This window comes from Dendrobates tinctorius, unplaced genomic scaffold, assembly GCF_039654945.1.
Source record: "Dendrobates tinctorius isolate UK_male_01 unplaced genomic scaffold, ASM3965494v1 ptg000231l, whole genome shotgun sequence".
In the NCBI taxonomy this organism is placed as follows: Eukaryota; Metazoa; Chordata; class Amphibia; order Anura; family Dendrobatidae; genus Dendrobates; species Dendrobates tinctorius.
In genome coordinates this window covers 9,703,883-9,717,097 of record NW_027361898.1, presented here as the reverse complement: position 1 = coordinate 9,717,097, position 13,215 = coordinate 9,703,883, and the positions used below count along the sequence as shown (strand labels likewise).

The window sequence follows — 13,215 nt, the reverse complement described above, 5'->3', positions numbered from 1 at the left end:
CATAACCGGCGCTAATAACAAAATAACGGAGCGTCCCATACCCGGCGCTAATAACAAAATAACGGAGCGTCCCATACCCGGGGCTAATAACAAAATAACGGAGCGTCCCATACCCGGGACTAATAACAAAATAACGGAGCGTCCCATACCCGGGACTAATAACAAAATAACGGAGCGTCCCATACCCGGGGCTAATAAAATAACGGAGCGTCCCATACCCGGGGCTAATAACAAAATAGCGGAGCGTCCCATACCCGGGGCTAATAAAATAATGGAGCGTCCCATACCCGGGACTAATAACAAAATAGCGGAGCGTCCCATACCCGGGGCTAATAACAAAATAACAGAGCGTCCCATACCCGGGACTAATAACAAGATAACGGAGCGTCCCATACCCGGGACTAATAACAAAATAACGGAGCGTCCCATACCCGGGACTAATAACAAAATAACGGAGCGTCCCATACCCGGGACTAATAAAATAATGGAGCATCCCATACCTGGGGCTAATAAAATAATGGAGCGTCCCATACCTGGGGCTAATAAAATAATGGAGCGTCCCATACCTGGGCCTAATAACAAAATAACGGAGCATCCCATACCCGGGACTAATAACAAAATAACGGAGCGTCCCATACCCGGGACTAATAACAAAATAACGGAGCATCCCATACCCGGGACTAATAACAAAATAACGGAGCATCCCCATACCCGGGGATAATAACAAAATAACGGAGCATCCCCATACCCGGGGATAATAACAAAATAACGGAGCATCCCCATACCCGGGGCTAATAAAATAATGGAGCGTCCCATACCTGGGGCTAATAAAATAATGGAGCGTCCCATACCTGGGGCTAATAGGTATCCATCTACAAAAAGGATCTTCAATATTCACAACACTCAAAAAAAGATTATAATATATATATACACACACACAGTATATATCTCCACAGCTGAAATTATCCAGTAGGAATCATGGACATCACAAAGCTGTCATTCGTGTGCCACCCACTTTGCCATATTATAACCCTGCCATGCACTAGTAGGAAATCACATTCACACAAACATGGAATCACAGGGAAAAAAAAAAAAAAAAAGCAACTTAAAACACAATATTGTAGACTTTCATCCTAGAGGATAAACACACATCTGCCATTTAACCCTTTAAGACCATAAGGCTGTGAGCGGAGATTGTGCTGTATAAACCACAGATTAGCACATTAGAACATAGCAGCAGTGCCAGAAAACAAATTTAGCTCTGCTACATCCAAAAAAAAAAAAAGCATAGGAAAAAAAGTGTAAAAGTTTCACTAGAGCATAGTGTTAGCCTTACCATTCTTGCTCCTCTTAGTCCTGATCCTATTCATTGGGCAGCATGCGCTTAGCCCCAACAGTGGGGGGCACAGTCCTGGGAAGGACACAAGCTGCACATACAGGGAGAGGTTGGAGCTCTCCTACACATAGCCTGCTAATAGCAGCATCTGGCCCTGCTGACCTCACTCAACTCCCTTCCTCCAAGAACAAATGTTCCATGCACAACCCTGGCAGTCCTGGGACAGCCCATCGGGTGGGAAGAGGGAAAAGGGAGAGTGTAGCTTTAACCTCTTCCCTGCCAGTCCTGTCTGCCATAAACCTCTGCTCTACATTAGGGAACTAACCAGTGTGGAGGTCCAGAAACAAACCAGTGTGTGTACAGATATATAAGCAGTATGGGGCAGCGCTGTTATATATATATGTACCTTAGCTATAGGCAGTATGACACTACTATAGGCCATGTTCACACAGTCAGTATTTTACCTCAGTATTTATAAGCCAAAACCAGAGAGGAACAATAAGGGAAAAAGTATAAAAACACGTCACGTCGTCACCACTTCTGTATTTATCACCCACTCCTGGTTTTGGCTTATGAATACTGAGGTAAAAAACTCACCATATACTCACCATATGCACGTGGCCTCAAGCCACGGTCACATATTCAGTATTTGGTCAGTATTTTGCCTGATTATTTGTAAAAATGCAAAAAGTGAGTGGTGACGTGTTTCTATTATACGTTTCCTCTGATTTTTCCACTCCTGGTTTTGGCTTATCAATACAGAGGTAAAATACTGACCAAATACTGAACATGTGATTGTGGCCTAAATTTAAGGATTTATTCCCAATGTAGTCAGTCAGAAAACAGCAGATAGACACTGTCTCCTCCTTCTCCTCCCCTGGATGCATTAATTAAAATGTTCTGAAAAAAAACAATCAGGAGTTGATTAGTCCAGGAGAATGTCCAGCGCAGGAGTTCGGTTCCCGGCATGGTCTCTCAGTGCTACCAGCTTATACCAGCAGTAGTGTGAACAGGTTGCGGGATGCAGTGACAAACAGGAGGCAGAGCAAGGGTTAGCGTATTCTACTTTAACAGGGATAATGCAGGTAGTAGGTAATGATACCTCCCAACTTTTGAAGACGGGAAAGAGGGATAAAGGCTATGTGCACACGTTGCGGATTTTGCTGCGGATCCGCAGCGTTTCTGGCCCTGCGGGTCTGCAGCAGAATCTGCTACGTTGTACAGTACCATTTTACTCTATGTAAAATGGAAACCGCTGTGCACATGCTGCGGAATTTTCCACGTGGTTTTGCTGCGGTTTCAAATCTGCAAAAAGAAATGACATGAAACTTATTTTCTGCGGATTCCGCTGCGGTTTACAATCTCCTCTATTGTAGAGGTGATAAACTGCAGGGCTAAACCGCAGGCTAATCCGCAGGTAAACCGCAAGTTTTTTGACCTGAAATTTACCTGCAGATTTTTACAAAATCCACGGAGACAAATCCGCAGCACCAAAAAATACGTGTGCATATACCCAAAGGATGCTGCGCGCACAGCACGCCACAGCAAATTTTAGGCCACACCGCGACCACACCCATTTCACAACTAGTCACACTCATTTCCACACCCAACCACACCCATTTAGCACTGCTGATCACACTGACTGGTACTGAGGGCACAGTGGCTAGCATTATGAGCACAGTGGCTGGTAATGTGGGCACACTGACAGGTACTGAGGAAAAGAAAGAAAACAGAGAGAGAGAAAAAAGAAAACAGAGAGACAGAGAAAGAAAGGAGAGCGAGAGAGAAAGAAAGAACAGAGAGAGAGGAAGAACAGAGAGAGAAGAAAGGACAGAGAGAGAAAGAAAGAACAGAGAGAGCGAGAAAGAGGGGAAAGAAAGAAAGAACAGAGAGCGAAAGAACAGAGAGATAGAAAGAAAGGGGAAAGAAAGAACAGAGAGAAAGAAAGAGGGGAAAGAAAGAACAGATAAAAAGAAAGAAAAAGAAAGAACACAGAGAGAAAGAAAGAGGGGACAGAAAAAAAGAACAGAGAGAGAAAGAAAAAGGGGACAGAAAGAAACAGAGGGAGAGTGAAAGAAAGAGGGGAAAGAAAGAACAGAGAGAGAAGGAAAGAGGGGAAAGAAAGAAGAGAGACAGAAAAAAAGAAGTAGAGAACGAAAGAGAGAAAGAAAGAAAGAAAGAGGGGAAAGAAAGGAGAGAGAGAAAGAAAGAACAGAGAGAGAAAGAAAGAACAGAGATAGAGAATGAAAAGATTAAAGAGAGCAAGAAAGAACAGAAAGAGAGAAAGAGGGAAAAAAAGAACAGAGAGAGGGAAAGAAAGAAAGAACAGAGAGAAAGAAAGGGAAAATAAACAAAGAACAGAGAAAAAGAAAGGAAGAGAAAGAAAGAAAGAACAGAGAGAGAAAGAAAGAGGGGCAGAAATAAAGAACAGAGAGAGAAAGAGGGGAAAGAAAGAAAGAGGGGAAAGAAAGAACAGAGAGAACAGATAGAAAGAAAGAAAAAACAGAGAGAGAGAAAGAAAGAACAGAGCGAGAAAAAGAGAGAAAGGAAGGAAAAACAGAGAGAGAGAGAAAGAAAGAGGGTCAGAAAAAAAGAACAGAGGGAGAGTGAAAGAAAGAGGGGAAAGAAAGAAAGAACAGAGGGAGAAAGAAAGAGGAAAGAAAGAAAGAATAGAGGGAAAGAGAAAAAAGAAAAAGAAAGCGGGGAAAGAAAGAACAGAGAGAGAAAGAAAGAACAGAGAGAGAAAATGAAAAAAGAAAGATTAGAGAGAGCAAAAAAGAACAGAGAGAGAAAGAAAGAAAGAAAGGGAGGGGAAGAAAAAGAGAGGGAAAGAAAGAAAGAGCAGAGAGAAAGAAAGAGAAAAGAAATAACAGAGAAAAAGAAATAAAGAACAGAGAGAGAAAGAAAGAGGGGGCAGAAATAAAGAACAGAGAGAGATAGAAAGAAAGAACAGAGAGAGAGAAAGAGAAAGGAAGAACAGAGAGAGAGAAAGAAAGAGGGAAAAGAAAGAAAGAACAGATAGAGAAAGAAAAGGGAAAAAAAGAACAGAGAAAAAAGAAAGAGGGGAAAGAAAAAAAAGAACAGAGAGAGAAAGAAAAAGGGGACAGAAAGAAACAGAGGGAGAGCGAAAGAAAGAGGGGAAAGAAAGAACAGAGAGCGAAGGAAAGAGGGGAAAGAAAGAAGAGAGAGACAGAAATAAGTAGAGAATGAAAGAGAGAAAGAACAGAGAGAAATAAAGAAAGAAAGAAAGAAAGAGGGGAAAGAAATAGAAAAAAAGAAAGAGGGGAAAGAAAGAACAGATAGAGAAAGAAAAGGGAAAGAAAGAACAGAGGAAAAAGAAAGAAAGAAAGAGGGGAAATAAAAAAAAGAACTGAGAGAGAAAGAAAAAGGGGACAGAAAGAAACAGAGGGAGAGCGAAAGAAGAAAGAAAGAAAGAAAGAAAGAGGGGAAAGAAAGAACAGAGAGAGAAGGAAAGAGGGGAAAGAAAGAAGAGAGAGACAGAAAGAAAGTAGAGAATGAAAGAGAGAAAGAACAGAGAGAAATAAAGAAAGAAAGAGGGGAAAGAAGCAGAAAGAAAGAAAGAGGGGAAAGAAAGGAGAGAGAGAAAGAAAGAACAGAGAGAGAAAGAAAGGGGAAAGAAAGAAAGAAAGAAAGAATAGAGGGAGAGAGAAAGAAAGAGAAAGAAAGAAAGAAAGAAAGAAAGAGGAGAAAAAAGGAGAGAAAGAAAGAACAGAAAAAGAGAATGAAAAAAGAAAGATTAGAGACAGCAAAAAAGAACAGCGAGAAAGAGAGAGAAAGAAAGAACAGAGAGATGGAAAGAAAGAACAGAGAGAAAGAAAGGGAACAGAAAGAAAGAACAGAGAAAAAGAAATAAAGAAAAAGAAAGAACAGAGAAAGAGGGGAAAGAAAGAAAGAGGGGAAGGAAAGAAAGAAAGAAAGAAAGAAAGGGGAAAGAACAGAGAAAGAAAGATCAGAGAGAGAGAATGAAAAAGAAAGATTAGAGACAGCAAAAAAGAACAGAGAGAAAGAAAGAACAGAGAAAGAAAGATCAGAGAGAGAGAATGAAAAAAGAAAGATTAGAGACAGCAAAAAAGAACAGAGAGAAAGAAAGAGAGGGAAAGAAAGAAAGAACAGAGAGAAAGAAAGGGAAAAGAAAGAAAGAAAGAACAGAGAAAAAGAAATAAAGAGAAAGAAAGAAAGAACAGAGAGAGAAAGAAAGAGGGGGCAGAAAAAAAGAACAGAAAGAGAGAGAAAGAAAGAGGGGAAAGAAAGAAAGTAAGAAAGAGGGGAAATAAAGAAAGAAAGAACAGAGCGATAGAGAGAAAGAAAAGGGAAAAGAAAGAACAGAGAGAGAGAAAGAAAGAAAGAAAAAAGAAAGAAAAAACAGAGAGAGAGAAAGAAAGAAAGAAAGAAAGAAAGAGGGGAAAGAAAGAACGAACAGAGAGATAGAGAGAAAGAAAGAAAGAGGGAAAAGAAAGAACAGAGACAGAGAAAGAACAGAGAGAGAGAAAGAAGTAAAGAAAGAGAAAGAACAGAAAGAAAGAGGGGAAAGAAAGAACAGAGAGAAAGAACAGGGAGAGAGAAAGAGGGGAAAGAAAGAAAGAAAGAGGGGAAAGAAAGAACAGAGAGAGAGAACAGATAGAAAGAAAGAACAGAGAGAGAGAAAGAAAGAACAGAGCGAGAAAAAGAAAGAAAGGAAGGAAAAACAGAGAGAGAGAGAAAGAGGGTCAGAAAAAAAGAACAGAGGGAGAGTGAAAGAAAGAGGGGAAAGAAAGAAAGAACAGAGGGAGAAAGAAAGAGGAAAGAAAGAATAGAGGGAGAGAGAAAGAAAGAGAAAAAAGAAAGAAAGCGGGGAAAGAAAGGAGAGAGAGATAGAAAGAACAGAGAGAAAGAAAGAACGGAGAGAGAAAATGAAAAAAGAAAGATTAGAGAGAGCAAAAAAGAACAGAGAGAGAAAGAAAGGGAGTGGAAGAAAGAGAGAGGGAAAGAAAGAACAGAGAGAAAGAAAGAGAAAAGAAATAACAGAGAAAAAGAAATAAAGAAAGAACAGAGAGAGAAAGAAAGAGTGGGTAGAAATAAAGAACAGAGAGAGATAGAAAGAAAGAACAGAGAGAGAGAACAGAGAGAAAGAGAAAGGAAGAACAGAGAGAGAGAAAGAAAGAGGGGAAAGAAAGAAAGAACAGATAGAGAAAGAAAAGGGAAAGAAGGAACAGAGAAAAAAGAAAGAGGGGAAAGAAAAAAAAGAACAGAGAGAGAAAGAAAAAGGGGACAGAAAGAAACAGAGGGAGAGCAAAAGAAAGAAAGAAAGAAAGAAAGAGGGGAAAGAAAGAACAGAGAGAGAAGGAAAGAGGGGAAAGAAAGAAGAGAGAGACAGAAAGAAAGTAGAGAATGAAAGAGAGAAAGAACAGAGAGAAATACAGAAAGAAAGAGGGGAAAGAAATAGAAAGAAAGAAAGAAAGAGGGGAAAGAAAGAAAGAACAGATAGAGAAAGAAAAGAGAAAGAAAGAACAGAGAAAAAAGAAAGAAAGAGGGGAAAGAAAAAAAGAACAGAGAGAGAAAAAAGGGGACAGAAAGAAACAGAGGGAGAGCGAAAGAAAGAAAGAAAGAAAGAGGGGAAAGAAAGAACAGAGAGAGAAAGAAAGAGGGGAAAGAAAGAAGAGAGACAGAAAAAGTAGAGAATGAAAGAGAGAAAGAACAGAGAGAAATAAAGAAAGAAAGAAAGAAAGAGGGGAAAGAAATAGAAAAAAAGAAAGAGGGGAAAGAAAGAACAGATAGAGAAAGAAAAGGGAAAGAAAGAACAGAGGAAAAAGAAAGAAAGAAAGAGGGGAAATAAAAAAAAGAACTGAGAGAGAAAGAAAAAGGGGACAGAAAGAAACAGAGGGAGAGCGAAAGAAGAAAGAAAGAAAGAAAGAAAGAGGGGAAAGAAAGAACAGAGAGAGAAGGAAAGAGGGGAAAGAAAGAAGAGAGAGACAGAAAGAAAGTAGAGAATGAAAGAGAGAAAGAACAGAGAGAAATAAAGAAAGAAAGAGGGGAAAGAAGCAGAAAGAAAGAAAGAGGGGAAAGAAAGGAGAGAGAGAAAGAAAGAACAGAGAGAGAAAGAAAGGGGAAAGAAAGAAAGAAAGAAAGAATAGAGGGAGAGAGAAAGAAAGAGAAAGAAAGAAAGAAAGAAAGAAAGAAAGAGGAGAAAAAAGGAGAGAAAGAAAGAACAGAAAAAGAGAATGAAAAAAGAAAGATTAGAGACAGCAAAAAAGAACAGCGAGAAAGAGAGAGAAAGAAAGAACAGAGAGATGGAAAGAAAGAACAGAGAGAAAGAAAGGGAACAGAAAGAAAGAACAGAGAAAAAGAAATAAAGAAAAAGAAAGAACAGAGAAAGAAAGAGGGGAAAGAAAGAAAGAGGGGAAGGAAAGAAAGAAAGAAAGAAAGAAAGGGGAAAGAACAGAGAAAGAAAGATCAGAGAGAGAGAATGAAAAAGAAAGATTAGAGACAGCAAAAAAGAACAGAGAGAAAGAAAGAACAGAGAAAGAAAGATCAGAGAGAGAGAATGAAAAAAGAAAGATTAGAGACAGCAAAAAAGAACAGAGAGAAAGAAAGAGAGGGAAAGAAAGAAAGAACAGAGAGAAAGAAAGGGAAAAGAAAGAAAGAAAGAACAGAGAAAAAGAAATAAAGAGAAAGAAAGAAAGAACAGAGAGAGAAAGAAAGAGGGGGCAGAAAAAAAGAACAGAAAGAGAGAGAAAGAAAGAGGGGAAAGAAAGAAAGTAAGAAAGAGGGGAAATAAAGAAAGAAAGAACAGAGCGATAGAGAGAAAGAAAAGGGAAAAGAAAGAACAGAGAGAGAGAAAGAAAGAAAGAAAAAAGAAAGAAAAAACAGAGAGAGAGAAAGAAAGAAAGAAAGAAAGAGGGGAAAGAAAGAACGAACAGAGAGATAGAGAGAAAGAAAGAAAGAGGGAAAAGAAAGAACAGAGACAGAGAAAGAACAGAGAGAGAGAAAGAAGTAAAGAAAGAGAAAGAACAGAAAGAAAGAGGGGAAAGAAAGAACAGAGAGAAAGAACAGGGAGAGAGAAAGAGGGGAAAGAAAGAAAGAAAGAGGGGAAAGAAAGAACAGAGAGAGAGAACAGATAGAAAGAAAGAACAGAGAGAGAGAAAGAAAGAACAGAGCGAGAAAAAGAAAGAAAGGAAGGAAAAACAGAGAGAGAGAGAAAGAGGGTCAGAAAAAAAGAACAGAGGGAGAGTGAAAGAAAGAGGGGAAAGAAAGAAAGAACAGAGGGAGAAAGAAAGAGGAAAGAAAGAATAGAGGGAGAGAGAAAGAAAGAGAAAAAAGAAAGAAAGCGGGGAAAGAAAGGAGAGAGAGATAGAAAGAACAGAGAGAAAGAAAGAACGGAGAGAGAAAATGAAAAAAGAAAGATTAGAGAGAGCAAAAAAGAACAGAGAGAGAAAGAAAGGGAGTGGAAGAAAGAGAGAGGGAAAGAAAGAACAGAGAGAAAGAAAGAGAAAAGAAATAACAGAGAAAAAGAAATAAAGAAAGAACAGAGAGAGAAAGAAAGAGTGGGTAGAAATAAAGAACAGAGAGAGATAGAAAGAAAGAACAGAGAGAGAGAACAGAGAGAAAGAGAAAGGAAGAACAGAGAGAGAGAAAGAAAGAGGGGAAAGAAAGAAAGAACAGATAGAGAAAGAAAAGGGAAAGAAGGAACAGAGAAAAAAGAAAGAGGGGAAAGAAAAAAAAGAACAGAGAGAGAAAGAAAAAGGGGACAGAAAGAAACAGAGGGAGAGCAAAAGAAAGAAAGAAAGAAAGAAAGAGGGGAAAGAAAGAACAGAGAGAGAAGGAAAGAGGGGAAAGAAAGAAGAGAGAGACAGAAAGAAAGTAGAGAATGAAAGAGAGAAAGAACAGAGAGAAATACAGAAAGAAAGAGGGGAAAGAAATAGAAAGAAAGAAAGAAAGAGGGGAAAGAAAGAAAGAACAGATAGAGAAAGAAAAGAGAAAGAAAGAACAGAGAAAAAAGAAAGAAAGAGGGGAAAGAAAAAAAGAACAGAGAGAGAAAAAAGGGGACAGAAAGAAACAGAGGGAGAGCGAAAGAAAGAAAGAAAGAAAGAAAGAGGGGAAAGAAAGAACAGAGAGAGAAAGAAAGAGGGGAAAGAAAGAAGAGAGACAGAAAAAGTAGAGAATGAAAGAGAGAAAGAACAGAGAGAAATAAAGAAAGAGGGGAAAGAAGCAGAAAGAAAGAGGGGAAAGAAAGGAGAGAGAGAAAGAAAGAACAGAGCGAGAAAGAAAGGGGAAATAAAGAAAGAATAGAGGGAGAGAGAAAAAAAGAAAGAAAGAAAGAGGAGAAAAAAAGGAGAGAGAAAGAAAGAACAGAGAGAGAATGAAAAAAGAAAGATTAGAGACAGCAAAAAAGAACAGAGAAAAAGAGAGGGAAAGAAAGAACAGAAATAGGGAAAGAAAGATAGAACAGAGAGAAAGAAAGGGAACAGAAAGAAAGAACAGAGAAAAAGAAATAAAGAAAACGAAAGAACAGAGAGAGAAAGAAAGAGGGGAAAGAAAGAGGGGAAAGAAAGAAATAAAGAAAGAATGAAAGAAAGGGGAAAGAAAGGAGAGAGAAAGAAAGAACAGAGAAAGAAAGATCAGAGAGAGAGAATGAAAAAAGAAAGATTAGAGACAGCAATAAAGAACAGAGAGAAAGAAAGAACAGAGAAAGAAAGATCAGCGAGAGAATGAAAAAAGAAAGATTAGAGACAGCAAAAAAGAACAGAGAGAAAGAAAGAAAGAACAGAGAGAAAGAAAGGGAAAAGAAAGAAAGAACAGAGAAAAAGAAAGATAAAGAAAGAAAGAACAGAGAGAGAAAGAAAGAGGGGGCAGAAATAAAGAACAGAAAGAGAGAGAAAGAAAGAGGGGAAAGAAAGAACAGAGCGATAGAGAGAAAAAAAGAGGGAAAAGAAAGAACAGAGATAGAAAGAAAGAGAAAAAAGAAAGAAAAAACAGAGAGAGAGAAAGAAAGAGGGGAAAGAAAGAACGAACAGAGAGATAGAGAGAAAGAAAGAGGGAAAAGAAAGAACAGAGACAGAGAAAGAACAGAGAGAGAGAAAGAAGTAAAGAAAAAGAACAGAAAGAAAGAGGGGAAAGAAAGAACAGAGAGAAAGAACAGAGCGAGAGAAAGAAAAAAGAAAGATTAGAGAGAAAGAAAGAACAGAGGGAAAGACAGAGAGAGAAGGAAAGATTCTATAGCATCCCAGCTCCCATTGTAATTCCCACCTGAGCCTCCCGGTGCAGGGCATATCATGATCCGCTCATATGGCCGGCATCCCCGATTCCAAGGTGCTCCCGCTTTCAGAGGAGGATACAGTGATGAATCTGAAGCGCCTCCACACAATCTCCTCATGAAATTACCTCACTTCCGGTGGAACGTCTTTTGTGAGTTTTAAAGTGCTCCTCCGTGTACTCCTGTGTCCGCGGGAAAAGCCCACTTTGTATGCCTCGTACACACTTGGCTCCGCTCTATACATCCATGGCTCCACTCAGTACACCCCATACACACACAGCTCCGCTCCGCATACCCCATACACACACATGGCTCTGCTCCGTACACTGAGTACACACACTCGGCTCCACTCAAAACACCTCATACACACGCAGCTCCACTTCGTACACACACAGCTCCGTTCCATACACACGTGGCTCCGTACACCTCGTGCACACGTGGCTCCGCTCCGTACACCTCATACACACAGTTCTGCTCTTACACCTTCGTACACACGTGGCTCTGCTTACCTTGTACACACACAGCTCCACTGCTCTGTACACCTCTTACACACAGTTCCGCTCCGTACACACAGCTCAGCTACATCCACACTGTAAATCTCTCCTGACCCCACACAGAAACTTCACCTCATCCAGCACCATGACAACCAGCACAGCAGTCCTGCAGAGTGCAGACACAGAGTCCCCTGATCATGTGACCCCTGACTCCTCCCCTCCTGTGACCTCATCACAGGTCCTGTGCGCATAGCTACAGCCTGTTAGGCGTCGGGTTCCTGTCACTGCACGAATACAGAGCCTTGCATTCAGCAGTCTCCCATTCCTCTCCGGCCACAGAGGAGGCTGCTCAGCAGACTTGTCGATCCAGGCGCTCTGCTGAGACCAGCTCTGTAGGTTTGGTTGCTGCTGCCAACTCTGGTCCAGCTATAGCAATGCATGCTGGTCAGCAGCGAGCTACTCCAGGGACTAAGTCCTCCTTTGATTCCACTGAGCATGCTCATGGGACGATCTCTCATTGGAGATCAGAGGTCACATGCTCAGGTCCTTCTCAGCTCAGATTGGACCATCAGGAGGGTCAGGAAGGTCCCGGAAGGACACTGCTATAAAAGAGCCGCATGGCCATGCGCTAGTATAGACTCAGATTGTTATGGCGTGTATGATGATGGATGCAAGTATCTGGTGACTGACTCATTATGAAACCCCTACCCTTGGTTGTGTTTGTTGTTAGGGTTCAGCGGTTAGAGTCAGCGCCTTTCAGTGGCTACTGTATACGCCACAGTGCAGTCCAGCCTTCTGCACACGTCCGATGGTGTCGCCCACTGCAGGGCACTATCATACCGTGGCAGGTGACAGCCACACCTGTGCAACGCTTTGCGCAACCTGCGCTTATCTGGTCCAATCCTGGGCGATTAGTGGCGTCCGCCTGAGTGGCACTGTGCACACTTGCACGTGTTATACTTAGCTCACACTGCCGAGCTCTGTGAGTACAAACAGGCTACGGCATGTATTATTTGGCGGTTGTGTGGCTCTGTGAGGTAACAGAGTCCGCCTCTGTACACACTGGGTGAGGTTAACCCCATGTGTCCCTTTATTATACCGCCATGTCACATCCGCCATTACCAAGCAGCAGTTAACACCTCTGCACGGTGGACCCCGGTCTGCGAACGCACCTAAATACCATCTTTATTATTTAGTGTGTTCCGCAAGCCCCTAATATTATACTAGCGCCAGGGTCTGGCTAGTAATGGCGGATGAACAGCGACTGCTGCAGTACATCCGACAGCTGCAGGGCAGGTTGGCGGCTCTCGAGCGTTCAGACTCAGCTGCGGATGTTACTGCGGTCACTGTTCAGGCAGCCACGGAGGCTGTCTCCCGTGTGACCACTGCCATCCTGCCCCGACTTTGTCCCGCCTCCCGCTGCCCGAGAAGTTCTTGGGCGATAGTGCTTCTTGTAGGGGTTTCGTGAGCCAGTGCTCGATACAGCTGGAGCTGCTGGCAGCACGATTCACCTCTGAGCGGGCTAAGGTGGGATTTATTATTTCCCTCTTGTCAGGCAGGGCTTTGGAGTAGGCCACACCGCTGTGGGAGCGGGGTGATCATGTGGTGCAGAGTGCCACGCAGTTCTGGGGCACTCATGACACCGCGCTCTGACTGCTGGCATTGTCACAGGGCTCATCCATGGTCAGCTAATTTGCCATCCAGTTCCGGATGCTGGCTTCGGAGTTAGAGTGGCCAGATAAGGTCCTCATACTGGCATTCTGGAGAGGTTTGGCTGACCATGTGAAGGACACTCTGGCCACCAGGGAGATTCCCGCTACACTGGAAGAGCTTATCACCGTCTCCACCCGTATATACCTTCGCTTTGCCGAGCGAAGGTTGGAGCGGTCCCAATGTAGGCAGAGGTTTAGGTTGGCACCTAGTTTTGCTAAACCTCTGGAACCTCCCGATCGGGCTTCCGAGCGTCAGGGGGCTTCCCATGAGGGATCCAGGCCCCGATCCGCTCGAACTCCTGTGATCTGTCATGGATGCTGGGAGTTCGGTCACCTTGCCAACCGGTGCCCACAGCGGCTGGGAAAACACTCGCATCTAGTGGCCATAGGAGGCGGCGCCCTAGAATCCGTGGCGTTTTCCTC

The 13,215-nt window shown here is 42.0% G+C and overlaps 1 protein-coding gene across 2 annotated transcripts in view; it reads right to left on the bottom strand.

Moving 5' to 3' along the window:
* The window catches only part of STARD8 (StAR related lipid transfer domain containing 8), a 227,086-nt gene that overhangs the window by 65,634 nt on the left and 148,237 nt on the right, over window positions 1-13,215 (bottom strand). Inside the window, exon 1 of one of the 2 annotated variants that reach the window (XM_073556104.1) lies at window positions 1,337-1,670. The exons of the other annotated variant lie outside the window; for it this stretch is intronic. Within the exon in view, the coding sequence (XP_073412205.1) occupies window positions 1,337-1,370 (34 nt within the window). The 5' untranslated portion in view covers window positions 1,371-1,670. Of the gene's footprint in view, window positions 1-1,336; window positions 1,671-13,215 lie in introns of those variants that run through there. 2 annotated transcript variants of the gene reach the window in all.